General features: G+C 37.4%; 1 protein-coding gene across 2 annotated transcripts in view; it reads right to left on the reverse strand.

Annotated features, from left to right (window-relative positions):
- The window catches only part of kcnip1b (Kv channel interacting protein 1 b), a 51,765-nt gene that overhangs the window by 21,237 nt on the left and 14,130 nt on the right, over positions 1-16,398 (reverse strand). Inside the window, exon 1 of one of the 2 annotated variants that reach the window (XM_065290625.1) lies at positions 5,230-5,484. The exons of the other annotated variant lie outside the window; for it this stretch is intronic. Within the exon in view, the coding sequence (XP_065146697.1) occupies positions 5,230-5,284 (55 nt within the window). The 5' untranslated portion in view covers positions 5,285-5,484. Of the gene's footprint in view, positions 1-5,229; positions 5,485-16,398 lie in introns of those variants that run through there. 2 annotated transcript variants of the gene reach the window in all.

Here is a 16,398-nt window from a genome sequence, read left to right on the forward strand (position 1 = left end):
TACCGGCTGCCTCTACATTATCCCTTACATAGTCCGCTTTATAAACCTACTTCAGTAGCTATGTTTCCATCAAAAGTTGCGTTATAAACTTATTTGCATAATTGGAATTTCACATGAAATATTCAAAAATAAAGCAGCATTTCCATCCAGTGAGCGGAAGTGAGCTAAATCAGTACTTTCTGATAAACGGATGCTTAATATCAGTTAGAAAAGCATAAAGTGACTGTATTTAATGAATTTCATGTATAATCACACCAAAGTGCACAAATGAAGCAATATACACATGCTTTTAGATTCCTGCTGTTTCAGTTGATAGTTATGTAAGACAGTTATGTAAAGTAATATTACTGAACCATTGTTATTACAGATTTTACCTATTCATTTCAAAATGTCCGAAAATGAGTTCTGTAAGATGGTTAGTCCAGTTATGCTGTCCAATGCATGTCACATGACTTTTTGATGCCCATCTAGGGATTTAGTTTATGCAAATGTTTTCTTATCAGATAAGAAATCAATTGTTTTTACAATTTATGAGTATCTTGGCATTTCCAGGCATATGTGCGCAGGCTTGCAGTGTGTTTTTAGGTGACATCACCATTTACGGACCTGTCATACCTACTTCAGCAAATTAGTCTTCTTCACATTGTCATGTGTACATGAAGTGAACACAAATGAAGGACTTTTTAGTTTTAGTACATCAGTGTTGTGTAAACATACGCTTATTCTGAGTAATATGTGTGTGTCAATGCGTGTAATAACTTTTTTGGTAGAGCATGGCCCAAGCAAAGCAAAAGGTTTTGGGTTTTTATTCCCAGGAAACACACATAGTGATGAAAAATGTATACCTTGAATGCACTACAAGTCACTTTGAAAAATAACATCTCCCAGAAGCATAACCGTAAATGTATTAGTTTCTGTACATGTACCATTTAACCATTTTAATGCAATGTACGATTAGTGATACTTGATTTTATGATGTCCTTGTTACAGTGTAATTATACATTTAAAGGGCACCGATTATACAAAATCCACTTTTACAAGGTGTTTGGACATAAATGTGTGTTGGCAGTGTGTGAACACAACCACCCTACAATGAAAAAAATCTATTCATTCCTTCTTTAATGATCCCCATTTAACCAAAACAGCCTCATTAGACATGCTGCTTTGATTCTCTTAGCAATCTGATGTCAGACTGCTAAAGCCCCGCCCACGGCCACTGACTGACAGTCTTGTATTACCACAGTTTCTGCCTTCAGTGAGTTGGACACTGTCAGCTATCAGATCTATTTTAACCAAAGCATCTCTCTTGGTAAGGGAGGAAGAGCAATAGCTCATTTGCATTTAAAGGTACACACACAAAACAGTGCGTTTTTGCTCCCACCCAAAAGGGGCATTTTGGACATATAATAAATTATATGTGGGGTATTTTGAGCTGAGACTTTACAAACACATTCTGGACACACCTGAAACTTTTATTAGATTTAGTAAAAATGGGCATAATATGTGCCCTTTAAAGCAACACTATGTAGTTTCCATGTAAAAATGACTTACAGCTCCCCCATGTGGTTGAAAAGCGCAACAGTACCTGGTATCAGACACTCTTCTGCAGGCAGGGGGAGGGGAGGGGCTGTGTTTCCTACCCTCCACCGCCACTTTCAGAGTGTGCTTGTAGCAGCTAGGAGGCTGCTCAGGTTGCAGCAACAGTACAAATTGTCCAGTTAAAAGTTGTTCTATCACTGAAATAATTTTAGAGACATTATTTAAATGTAAAAAAAACTACATAGTGTTGCTTTAAATAATGAGTAATAATGATATGTAACTACTATAGGGTTTGGTTGGTTAATAATGTAATTAGACATAATTTACTTTTAATACTATAATAATTACATGTAACATGTTTAGCAAAGACACAGTAAAATAAAATGTAACCCAATGTAAAATAACCCAGTACTAGTTCATATTCTCCCTCATTTCTGAAGGTCCAACCACGCAAACATTTCCAGTTAAAGCAGAAGCCAAGAATAACAGAAAGATAACAGAGTGAACTGAAGAAAGAGAAACATCAGATGAAAAGACTTTGCTGTTGGGAAAAGACTGATTTTCAAAACAGCAGGACTGTAGCCTTATTAATAATACAAAAAAGATGACACATCAGAAAGGCTTTGGGATGGGAGTGCGGAAAGAATTTGAAGATATGAGTAATTACATAATACTGTATCAAACCTCACTGCTCTTTATTACGCAAACCCTACAGGACTGACATGAAATCTTGCCAAGACATCCAGAGATGCCCTCATTCTGGCACGCAGACATGTGCACTCCACATACGAGCATAAAACACCGAACTCACTAAGCCTACGTCCAGAAGACAAATTAAAATCTGAAAATATTTTTGCGGTCAAAATGGATAGACAAATATTAATGTAATGTAATACAACAGTAGTTGCTGCCTTGGCTCTCATCCTTGGAAGAGAAACACTGATGCAAAAAAATGTCTGGCACGTGTTAAACCCATGCAGGCAGGTGTAAGCTTCTTTTCTCACTCACAAGTGGCTGTGTAGGACTTTTCCTTGTAGGTGAAACTGCTAATGCATTTGAGAAATGGTTACAGGGCATTGGCTTACTCTTGGAGACATTAAATGGTGCGAATAACAGTTGAATAACAGACAATCTGCTATGCTACAGAGACCATATGATCATAGCTGTCTACAACAGCGCTACAGCAGAAACTGCGCGGATAACAATTTTACTACAGCAGTGTAGTAAAACCCTCAAAGTACCATATCTATTTTATTCTTCAATGGTACAGATACTTTTATTTCTATATGGAAGATTAATACGATGTATCATACGTCATACTTATTGTGTTGCATTGGTAATGTACTTTCGAATGCTTATTTTAGCTGCCATAATGTTTATATTACTGTTTATAATGTTGTTATGACACCTCTTCCTATCTAACTGTACATTTACCAGTCCCTCCATAAAAACGTGATTATGTCATCACATGGATCAATGCGTAATCAGCCAAAGTCGGCATATTTATGCGGGGGCTGCATTTTTTCAAATAAGCCACACTTTTGCTGCATAAATTGCAGATTTCCGCTTGCAAAATATGCGAGGCTTGTATGATTTCATAATCCCAGCACTTTCTGTGATGTAGTGTGCTAGCTTATCATAAGAAGTAATAAGAAATGAAACTTTACATTAAGATAGTAGCCTAGTGAGAACAGGGATTTGGGGCAATCACTTTTTTTCTCTTTTTCAGCCAACCGCAGTTTTTGCAATTTACGCAAAAACATGTGCATAAAATATCCCGCATATTCCATCGCATTTTTTAAGAAAACATGCCGGAAGATCTAGGATTTTTGACCGCAACCAAAAACTCAGCATTTTTCTGGAAGGACTGATTTACAATATAAAAGGGATAGTTCCCCCCCCCCAAAATGTAAATTCTGTCATCACTCACTCACTCTCATGTTGTTACGAACCTGTATAGATAAACACAAAGAAGATATTTTGAGAAATGTTTGTAACCAAAACGATCAGAGGCCCCATTGACATCCATAGTACGAAAAAGAATACTACGAAAGTCAATAAGGCCTCTGATTGGTTTAATTACAAACATTTCTCAAAATATCTTCCTTCGTGTTAATCTAGTAAGAAATATATAATAATTTATGATATTTATAATAATTAATAAGAAATTTAAACAGGTTCGTAACAACATGTAAGTAAATGATGACAAAATTTAAATTTTTGGTTGAACTATCCCTTTACTGTCAGATGTTACTATGCAGCCCAATCACATGAAATTACGTACCTATAGTCACGTAATTTTTTAAAATCTTTTTCGTGATACTGTCACGAATTTCTGTTTATGTGTGATCGTCACGTATTTGTTACTCAACTGTTTTGTCCTAATTTCTTACCAATTACTGGGGCTGTACCCTTTTAAAAAGTACAGCTTTGCACCTAAATAGTTAATATTAGTACCCCAAGATACAGACTGCTAATAAAGTGAGCTTATTACCTTAAAGATACATTATATTGGTACCAAATGGTACATAATAGGACCTTTGTAAAGGCTACTGCCCAGGGATAATACGGTACATATTTTGGCCATTTTGAACAGTGTAAAAGAACTCCCATTCAACTACAAAAAACTAGAGTAATGCCATATTTAAACTGAAATCTCCTTTGGTTATTCCCGAGCACACATAGAAGCAAGATGTTTCTGTCAGCTTTAATGCCAAAGCCGACACACAGTTTTTGTCCACACAAGCATCTCCAGTAAATCCTTGGGATTTTAGTGAAGACTTCAAACAAGCTTTCTGTCTTTCTGCCCAGAACTTTATAATCCCTTAGGTTTCATAGTCACACAGGTCTTCATGTGTGTGTGTGTCTGGGTACTGTATACACAGTGCGTGTCTCTCTCTATTTCTCTTAAGAGAGACTGTAAACACATGCTCTCACATGTGAGTACAGTGGAGTGGATGTTGATTTCTTTCACTAGCATCGTTTCTTTATATTCTACGCCAAGGTTATGCGAATTAAAGCTGCTAATGGTACGTTTGCATGCACCTTAGGTTAATTAACCTTCAGGCTTGAATTATCATGAACAGTTCGCATATTTCTCATCTTTTATGCATGCTCTTATCGCATACTTGCAGTCTTATCGTTCCATTTTTCAAAATCTTAAATAAAAACACCGCCCCCCTGCATCTTCCTGGCTTGGGGCCCGCTATGAGCATTATAGGAGGAAAAGATTTCAGAATGTTGCCATGTGACACTTTCATAACAAACCTATAATGCCTTGTGTACTGCCAGAGATAGTATTGTACATGCCAACACATTTACATCATCATCATCAACACGCAAATAGACGTTTATCTGGCAAAATAGACACGTGCTTAAATTAAGTTTGAAGTACAAACTGTGGCAAGAGGTTTCGTTCTGTCTTTTTATGAACATTTTCACTTTTGAGGTCATCCCCAAAATCGGTTTTACTCAACGTCTAAGAACACGTTTTCAGCAGTTTTATGCAAAAAATATCTATGTTAGAAATGCCCACACATACTCGAATAACAAATAAAAAGGAGATACTAAATGTACTTTTCGCCTTAAACTATACTCCATAAATTAGTTTCTCTTGCACATACACATAAATCACATCTAATTTTTCAAATATATTTTTATAGATGTTTATATGTGTAAATAAGATCCTACCTGTCCTGTAGACCTGTTTGGTGTGCAAAGAGAATGTCCCCAACACTACACCCATCTTTAGCAGAGTTCTTCACTTTAATCTTCCCAACGTTTTTTAGATATCACTTATCAAAAATCACTAGTCCCTGTTGTCCTCTTTATCTTCTGACCGCTCAAGATTCAATTTTACTACCTGGGTTGCAGGTAATCTACCTCCAGCTGCCTTTGAGTTTCCACCTTACTCTGACTGTCTGTCATGTGGACTCTGAAGGCTGCTCATCATATTCAGAGCTTTTAATGTGGGCTGAGAGAGAGAGAGAGAGAGAGAGAGAGAGAGAGAGAGAGAGAGAGAGAGAGAGAGAGAGAGAGAGAGAATCACGAAATAAGTTCAAATATAAGTGCAACAAAGGGGCAATTTTAGAATTGGAGAATGAGTCATGAGTGAGTGATAACACTTAGGTGGGTAGTTTACGGATGCATTCAATGGTTAGTCCAGAGTTAGTTCAGCAAGTATTAGATGATTCTCCTGCTCTATTCTAAAATTTCTAAGCTGGTAAACGTAACTGGTAAAATGAAGTTCATAAACATACGTTTGGGAGGAACATGCTCATTAATCTTCAAATTATTGCCAAAATTAGGGGTGTCACGATTCTCTAAATCCTTGATTCGATTACATTTTCGCTTGTAAGGTCACGGTTTGATTCTCAATATGCAACTGTAATGCAATGCCGTTTTTAGACCAGACTTTGATGAAATATAATATTGAACCTGGAGATGCCTTGCCATGTTAGTTGTGCTGCCAGTGGAACAATATGCTACTAGCACATACCTGATAAACGAAACGTCCTGTCAGATGAACATTCCTGTCAATATTTTGCACCTCGTCATTTAAACGCGAGCGGGAGTAATGACGAGTTTATATGGACGCAAACTAATATAATGTTGTCCGCTGCTTGTGATGTAAGTGAACATGCTGCACAGTGATTTGTACATGTATATGTTAAGGCTTTCTCTGAATTTTCAGTGCAATTGATGAAACAAGATCGCGCAACTTTCACACGCTTGCAAAATGAAACTGCGGAGATCAGCCGCTTTAGTTTTATCAATGGAAGGTTAAAAATAGCGCTGTACACCGTGTGTTTGCGCCAGAATTCAGAAAAGATGTGAAACATTGTGTTCAGTACCTCAGATTAGATAAATGGGTGGAGAGAAGGCGGTCTCCTGTGGCTGTTCGAACACATTCAACCACATGTGCGTTTACACTACAAAAGCTTGGCAGGCCGACCGGACGTGACATGGGGGCGTGGAACATAGACTGTAAAAAAAGATGGACGACGCGACGTCGGCTCCCACCATTGTAATGAATTGAAGCCAAAAATGTCTGACCACGGTCGCCGCCATGTTACATAAAAACGTCAGTTTGGAGCCAAGGCATGCGCAGAAGGAATCGTCCGTGGAGCAGGCAGAGCCGCGGTATCAAACTTCCGCCCAAACGCCCGCACGACCAATTCAACCACGCCAATCATGATGTCACGCCCTGTTTCTATTGTATCAAATTACATGCTAAAACTAGATAGTAAAGTTTGAAGACAAACTTTATGTTGGCTTGAGAAAGCGTAGCCTGAACGTTTAAAACGGTTTGACATAAGTTTAGTTTAGTAGGCTATCTGGCTGTTAGTATGTTTAAGTATGAAGGTAGCATGATTTACCATGAAGCTAGCATGATGTTAGCATGATTAGCATGAAGCTAGCATGATGCTAGCATGATTTACCATGAAGCTAGCATGATGTTAGCATGATTAGCATGAAGCTAGCATGATGCTAGCATGATTAGCATGAAGCTAGCATGATGCTAGCATGATTAGCATGAAGCTAGCATGATGCTAGCATGAAGCTAGCATAATGCTAGCATGATTAGCATGAAGCTAGCATGATTAGCATGAAGCTAGCATGATTAGCATGAAGCTAGTATGATGCTAGCATGATTAGCATGAAGCTAGCATGATGCTAGCCTGATTAGCATGAAGCTAGCATGATGCTAGCATGATTAGCATGAAGCTAGCATGATGTTAGCATGATTAGCATGAAGCTAGCATGAAGCTAGCATGATTAGCATGAAGCTAGCATGATGCTAACATGATTAGCATGAAGCTAGCATGATGCTAGCATGATAAGCATGAAGCTAGCATGATGTTAGCATGATTAGCATGAAGCTAGCATGAAGTTAGCATAATTAGCATGAAGCTAGCATGAAGTTAGCATGATTAGCATGAAGCTAGCATGATGTTAGCATGATTAACATGAAGCTAGCATGAAGCTAGCATTATTAGCAGGAAGCTAGCATGAAGCTAACATTTATTGCGTTGCTAGGGTACTAAGTTTGGTTGCTAGGGAGAAAATTGGCATCCCATAATGATCACCCTTCAAGCCACAAGTAAAACGGTCCAACCCCCGTGTCTCTACAATGTTCTGATGCGGAGATATAAGGCTTTGTTTATTCCGTTGCTAGGGTACTAAGTTTGGTTGCTAGGGAGAAAATTGGCATCCCATAATGATCACCCTTCAAGCCACAAGTAAAACGGTCCAACCCCCGTGTCTCTACAATGTTCTGATGCGGAGATATAAGGCTTTGTTTATTCCGTTGCTAGGGTACTAAGTTTGGTTGCTAGGGAGAAAATTGGCATCCCATAATGATCACCCTTCAAGCCACAAGTAAAACGGTCCAACCCCCGTGTCTCTACAATGTTCTGATGCGGAGATATAAGGCTTTGTTTATTCCGTTGCTAGGGTACTAAGTTTGGTTGCTAGGGAGAAAATTGGCATCCCATAATGATCACACTTCAAGCCACAAGTAAAACGGTCCAACCCCCGTGTCTCTATGATGTTCTGAAGCGGAGATATAAGGCTTTGTTTATTCCGTTGCTAGGGTACTAAGTTTGGTTGCTAGGGAGAAAATTGGCATCCCATAATGATTACACGTCAAACCACAAGAAAAACGGTCCAACCCCTGTGTCTCTACGATGTTCAGATCCAGAGATATAAGGCTTTGTTTATTATGTTGCTAGGGTCTTCATATTTTGTTGCTAGGGGCGTGGCTTAATACCTCAATAAGAATCCTAAGAGACTGATTGGATGCCTGAGTAAAATGAGCCCACCCCTATGTCTCTATGACACTCTGGTGCAAAGATATCCATCTGGGCTTTTTATAATGGTAGTCTATGGGAGATGTTGCTAGGGTACCCAAAATTGTTGCTAGGGGCGTGGCTTAATAGCTCTGGGGTGATCCTAAGAGACTGATTGGATGCTTGAGTAAAATGAGCCCACCCCCATGTCTCTAAGACCCTCTAAAGTGAAGATATTCCATCTGGGACGCTTTTATTCCCTTTTATGGGCATGTTTCCTGCCCCATTATAAGTCAATGGGAAATTTTGGGGGCCTCTTACACCCCAGGGGTACAGCTTACACCCCATTGTGAGGTATGTTCTTACACAGCCTGTCAGCCTCCTTAAATGTGGTAAGCCACAAGTTTCTACAAGTTTCTCACTCGCAGCTTTGACCCGTCAAAGTTTGTCTCAATGTTAAGTCAATGGAAATTTTGGGGTGTTTCAGCGCCCCGTTTAGGAATTCGGAAGGTCCCATCAGTTAGAAAAGATATAGCACACCTCGTCAGATCAGACCGAAAGTCTGTCCAAAGTTTGATGGCTGTAGCTTGAAAGCTCTAGGACGAGTTAGAGTTAGAAATTTTAGTCTCAGAAGAAAAGAAGAGGGAATAATAATAAGTTTAAGTGCAACAACAGTATGTTGGCTTTCTCAAGCCAACATAATGAAACTTACCACAATAATTAAGACTTGAACATATACCAGCATGATAAAAACTACTTGAAAGGACCAAAACCATCTTTCGGAAATTTTTATTGGAAGTGTAAATAATTTTTATATTTAGAGTAGAGTCCCATTCGTTTGAATGGAGAGGGCGGGGTTTATGACTTGTACTGCAGCCAGCCACCAGGGGGCGATCAAAGAGCCAGAGGCTTCACTTTTCAAGGCTTATGAGGCACACCCGGCGTGGCAGCATCGACAATTCAATTTTTTTTATTCGAAGTTTGAGATTGTGACTTAATTTCAATTGATTTTGATTTTAAATCGAAATCGTGTCACCCTTAGCCACGCCCACAATATAAAAAACTTTATAACAAATTCGGTCAAAAAGGGACGTAACCACTTGGTGGGTCAAATTAACCCAGAAAATGTTTATATTTGAGCCCACAAATGTTAAAACAATCCAGCATTTTGGTTTGAAATTAGCCAGCATAAGTTAAATTACAACCCGATGGGTTGGGCTCGACCCTTTTTGATGAAAACAAAAAGATTTGTTGGTTTAATTACAACTTTTGAGCTTTAAGGAAAGCAGTATATCAACATATTCGACTGGACGATGGAAAAACATGTATGACGTCGGACGCTTTTGCGCTCAGTCTGCCTTCACCCAAAAATAGCTCAAATAACGCGTCTGTTTTTATCATAGTATAACAAATACAAAATACGTCCATAAGGACGTGTTTGTCATTTAACGTAAGTAAATTAAAACAGTGGACAGTATATGTGAATTCATCATTTGGGCTACGTATGAATAATAAGCACAATCAATAGCGAATAATCAGAAAATAAAAACTGCATGTAAACAGCAGTGAAAAGGGTTAGCTCCAGTCTTGTAAACATTTTACTGCCATTAAGTCCTTGCTCTGATAATCACATTATTGTTGTACATGAAAAATTTCAATGTCACCAACATAAAAACAACTTCTCTGCACATTGAGCTGGGATGACAAACTCTGTTTTTTTTCTGTTGCATAAGCTTGCAATCTCCCTATTTAATAAAAATGTTTTACAATAAATAAATAAAAAAAGATACTGACAACTCCATTGGATTTGTAACTCAGATGCACGACTTCATGAGCTCAGTGGCCTGAGTATCACGGTTTAAGATTAAAATAATCACTTTAACCAAAGCGTTGGCTTTCATCCTCTTGGACATGGTTGAGTGAGTCTTATCTATCTGGGCCACATCAACATCGACTTCTCTCACTCCTGCTCTCCATTTTGTGTTGTTAGCTCACAGAGGGAAAAGAGATTCAATTACAGCCTACAATTAAAATACAAGTGTTTAGGCTATTAAAAACAGAGCTTAAGGAGCATCAAGTAATTGAGCCATGAAAATCGCCTCTGCATAACTACAAAACAGAGCACAAGCATGCGTTGGTGGAGGGGTGGCTTAGAGGAAGATGAAATGATCTGAGGACGACAAGGAAATGTGAGGATGAAGCTCTGTACGCTTGATCTCTTTACAAATCTCTCTTCTCTGTGATTCATCGTTCCATCTGGAGGAAGATGTAGTGAGGTCCAAAAGTCTGGGAGCACAATGAAAATCCAGGATTTGTGTCTAATTTAAACCTAAGCAGATCAATTTAGGAATTTTAAACAAAGAAAGAATGACAGAAAATGAAGAAGAAATCAAAGTCTACATTTAAAATCACTAGGCCTAATTCTAATAATTTGCACCAGTAGACTCATTCTTTTACAATTTCTTTTTCTCAGCTGTCAGATAAACTCCAAACCCAAGCTCCCAATACTCCCCCACTGTGACTACATTTATATTAAAAAGAAGTACACCACAAATAATTTGTACACATAATGCTGCACTTCTACAAGCTTCAGTGTTGTCCATAATGTGCATGCCATGTCTTCTGTATATTGATATCTTTAACATAACCTCCTCGATTGCCACTTGCACTGCAATGGCCACTGGACATTTATTGTATATATAAACAGTGGCGGACGATGACTTCTTTTTCGAGGGTGCACGATGCGAAGCTCGTCACATGATGTGCAAAATATGTGTTCGGTGCATCATGTGAACCATGTGCATCATGCGTCTTGTCAAAATAAGCGCCTGCTGCACAAGCGGTTTATGATAAAAATGACGCTCATGTTTTCCAGATACTCGCTTAATCTCATGTCATTGTCTTTCGAGTATTTTGTGAACGTGAGCGTCTCTTTTATCATAAACCTTTTCGACACATGTGCAGCAGGAACGTATTTTGAAAAGATGCATAATGCACATGGTTCACATAAAGCAACGAACACATATTTTGAAATGACGAGCAACAAACGACACTCCGAACACATATTTTAAATTTGCACCCCTTGGAAGAAGTCACCAGCTGCCAATGTATATACTGTAACCCTCTATAATGCACCTTCTGTACCATACTCTTTCCCATAATCGTAGTTATTTTTATTGAGCTGGTCTCTGCTTCTCTTTCTCATAACCCTTGCACTCTGTAATATAAGCTGTGTCCCAATTCGAAGGCTGCGACCTCCTAAGAACTTATTCTAAGACCGATTGTGTCATAGCAGTGCAACTTGAGACTAGTAAGGCCATCCAATTTAAAGGATGCTTAGAATGAAGCCTTAAAATGCATCCTTATTTCTCCGCTCTGTTAAGGATAGAACGAATAGATTCTTAACAACCGAGGCTATCACAAGATTCATTGCGAGCTTGCAATGGCTGCATATTCTGTAATAAACAATTAAAACCTTTATTAAATGTGTGAATTTATCAGAAAACATTTTTTGTAGCTTTAGTATTATAAGTTCCCTGCTAGAAACCGAAATTCTATTGGATTTATTGGTTTTAATGGGAATTTTATTGGTTGTAATCGAAACTATAATAGTCTCTGTGGGTCTCAATTAGTATGTATTGGGTTCTATTGCATCCTACGAGAAAATGTCCCAAAACACACTACAAAAGGGAATTTTGTAGTGGTTTAAATGGTAAAAGCTAATGGTTCCTAATGGTATTTTAATGGAAATCATTACAATTTCTGTGATGGTTTCTAATGTTTTTTTCAGCAGGGTTATGTTTTGTGTTAATATTATTCTGTTTATGTTGCGTATATTTCTAAGGTTGATTAATTTGATATACTGTTGAATAGTTTAATCAACGTGTCATATTTTCTAAAATTTATTAATATTTTTCTGATTCCATATTTATTTTAATAATTCAAAAACGTCTCCGCTGTGTCCTGCTGACAGGCACGGTGGGCGAAATTATGGGTCCTCCAAAGGTTTGACCGTCTCATTTCAGTTCTCTTTGCGGACTTCTGAGGCTGCCCCCTTGAAAGACAGAGTGCCTGCCTTTTATATTTATGTATAATTTATATTATATATATAAATACTTAATATATAGATTTTTTTTCTTAAAATTATACATGAATGTGTTCATATTTATATATATACATATTTATTATACACAGTTTACACACATATGTGATGTAAACAAAAACATTTATTCTGCTAACGATTAATCGCGATTAATTGTTTAGCATCCCTAGTGTCAACTCTTCTTAGTTAAGGTAATAACATCGTTTAATATGACAAAACAATAGAGTATCCCTTTAAGGTCGCATATATATATATATTTATAGTGTTATTTGCACTTCTGCACTGTAAAAAATATGCAGCATTTTGTAAAATCAACATATTTTAATGCTACTTTACTTAACAAATTAAGTTAAACAGTTTCAACTAGTTTTTGTAAGTTATGTCAACTATTCAAAGGTCAAAACCTAAAATATTATGTCGCAAAACCAGCTTAACTTCATGGTGCATTTTTTTACAGTGTCGTTAGATTGTGGTTAGTGCATTTCATTGTTCCTGTACTTGTACTCTGCACAATGACAATAAAGTTGAATCTAATCTTATCTAATAAGACAAAAGGAGAAATCAAATAGTCTCCCATAAAATGAAAGTTTTTTGGAATCTTGCTGGGATAACATGGAGTGTCAGGATTTGTAAATACTTGTGTCCACTTATATCCACTTATGTCCAGGCAAGCGTGCGTTGTCATTCAAGCAAAAATGAAAAAAAAAATTTGTCAATTTTTAGATTTGAATTAATATGTAGTTTTAATAACAAAATTATATAAAATAAAAAAATAATAATTTTTAACAGTGGTCTCAGACATCACTGCACTAAAGTCAGCACATAAAAAGTCAGCACATAAGACAAAGACAACAGAATTAAATGGGATTGAGAATGAGAGACACAGTGGCTGAGTTTATGGACAGCGAGGGATGGTTCCTCCAATTTCCAATTTCTTGTTCTGTCAAGTACTGATTGCCGAAACATGGCTCAGCCCTTAAGCCATATGCACACACAACACTGCCTGTCCTTTCATCTGCCCATAAACGCCGTCTTCGCCTCCTAAATATTTTACCTTATCATCCCGATATTCACATCTCTGCTGGGAAAGATGAGAAAGTACCGGGTGCAGAGGATGCAGGGGCAGATGGGGTTAGAATGGGGAGGGATGGGATGTGATTGATCCTCGTTTCTGTTCATGTACCCCAGCAGTGCATAGTTATTTTCAGTTTGTTTTGCTGGCCTGACACATACTGTAGGAAAGAAGTAATCACAAATAAGATCTCTTCAAGATCTTAATCGTTTCTCCTACAACAAAACGCAGGAAGACTTTTGTGTAAAAGTGCAAGGCTGAAGAAAATGGTTACAAACATTGCTCAAAACATCTTCCTTTGTGTTCAACAGTAAAAAATATATTTATATAACTCCGTATCAACTTAGGGTGAGTAAATGATGACAGAATTTTCATTTTTGGGTGAACTATCCCTTTAAAAATATTCAGAGCAACTTCTAAAACATTTGATACCTAAATGAACCAACTGACATCTCTATTGAATCTCCTGTGCTGTATCAAAGCAATCAAATGTTCCTCTGCAGATATATATCTGTGTTGTACACGTGACTGTATCAATGACAAAAAGGACCGAAAAATCAAACGGAAATTATGTAGCATGTCAGTTTGACATTTCTGATCTGAGGCTGTGTAGCTCATTACGCAGTGTTTTCACTGTTAATGTGTCACGCTGTCGACAGCAACTGCTGTAGATCGCAGTGTGAGTTAAAGCCTGGGGCAGATCATCAGCCCGTGCACCCACATATACCCACAGTTCACAGTGAGGTACTGCTTTGAGCCTGCTGTCTATAGAAAATACTATTTTGGTGAACTCCAGTATTGTAGTTTTGTGCAATGTGATTTATGAGTGCAAGTGTAATACGATTTGTACGAATGGTTTACTGTGCTACAAAAATCCATAGCATGTTTACATTTAATGAAGTCAGATCTGCATGTTTTCATATTGCCTAAAATATCATCCACTAGTCATATTTGAAAGCGCTCTCCTGTGAATAGCTCTTACACGTTTTAGCCTTGTAGGCAGATTGTTAAGTTTGTTGGCGTTTCCTATCTAGTTTCATATCTAGTTTCGCCAGACAGCCGCGAGTGCTTACATGTGCATTAAATCATTTACAGCACATACAGTACAGATGAGCAGGTAGTGCAGTGTTTTTCAACCAGGGGCCCATTAGGAGGCTTCAACAATCTTGGCAAATAAGACAAAACAAGCAATAAAATAAGCTCAAACTTCTTTCTGGTTATGCCAAGCTATAGAATATTTTATTGGATTGAAGCTTTAAATGTTGTGGACAATGTTGGAGTCCAAAAAGGCTGAAATTGAATGTGTTAGAGATATACTGCCCTCTTGTGGGTCCTAGTAACAGTCAGCCAAAAGGCAACTTTTGTTAAAGGGATAGTTCACCCAAAAATTAAAATTCTGCAATCATTTCTTTTAATCCTTGTGTTGTTCTAAATCTGTATGAATTTTGAACACAAAATAAGATGTTTTTTCTATAAATGATGGTAAGGACACAGCTGATTTAACCATTGACTTCCATAGTAGGAAAACAAATAGTATGAAAGTATTGTGATAAATAATGAAGAAGATATTTTGATAAATATTTTTATAACAAATATGAATCTTTCTAGATATGCCAAGCTCTAGAATATTTTATTGGGTAGAAATTCTGAGTGCGGGGGGCTTCAAATTAGGGATGCTTAATGATTAATCGTGATTAATCGTTAGCAGAATAAAAGTTTTTGTTACATCATATATGTGTGTGAACTATGTATAATAACTTTGTATAAATAAATGTACACACATGCATGTATATGTTTTAGAAATGTTTACATGTGTATATACATTTGTTTATTTATGTATAATTTATATTATATAAAAATATAAATACTTAATATATATAAAATAAATTCTTAAAATTATACATGAATGTGTTCATATTTATATATATATATATACATATTTATTATACACAGTTTACACACATATGTGATGTAAACAAAAACTTTTATTCTGCTAACGATTAATCGCGATTAATTGTTTAGCATCCCTAAACAAACGGTGCTATATAGCACCAAAACTGTTGCTTTGGATCGTAACCATAGAAGAACCATTTTTAGTGCCATATAGCACCGGTGAAGCACCTGTGTAGCACCTGTGTAGAACCATATAGGGGCCATATAGCACCACTATTGCACCACATATGGTTCTACAAAGCACTATATGGTTCTACACAGGTGCTTCACTGGTGCTTCACTGGTGCTATATGGCACTAAAAATGGTTCTTCTATGATTACGAGCAAAGAACCACTTTTGGTTCTATATAGCACCGTTTGTTTTTAGAGTGTACTTCAAATATTGTCCTTAAAGTAATAAAGGCTGATTAAACACATTCACTTTACACGATATAGGCCTATTTAAAAATTCAAAGCCAAGCAGACTGTTATAGTCACTGGACACATCTTTGGAGACAGGGTGTATGATTGACAGTTAGTCAAAGAGCAACCATTCACTCTAAAAAAACAAACGGTGCTATATAGCACCAAAACAATTGCTTTGGATCGTAACGATAGAAGAACCATTTTAGTGCCATATAGCACCGGTGAAGAACCAGTGAAGCACCAGTGAAGCACCAGTGAAGCACCAGTGAAGCACCAGTGTAGAACCATATAGGGGCCATATAGCACCACATATGGTTCTACATAGCACTATATGGTTCTACACAGGTGCTTCACTGGTGCTTCACTGGTTCTTCACCGGTGCTATATGGCACTAAAAATGGTTCTTCTATCGTTACGATCCAAAGCAACTGTTTTGGTGCTATATAGCACCGTTTGTTTTTTAGAGTGTTGAAATAAATGACAATATAAGGATTGTCTAGATTGGTTTTATGCTGCGTTCCAGAGCCCATCCAAAC

The sequence above is a fragment of the Paramisgurnus dabryanus genome, chromosome 10 (genome assembly GCF_030506205.2).
Source record: "Paramisgurnus dabryanus chromosome 10, PD_genome_1.1, whole genome shotgun sequence".
In the NCBI taxonomy this organism is placed as follows: Eukaryota; Metazoa; Chordata; class Actinopteri; order Cypriniformes; family Cobitidae; genus Paramisgurnus; species Paramisgurnus dabryanus.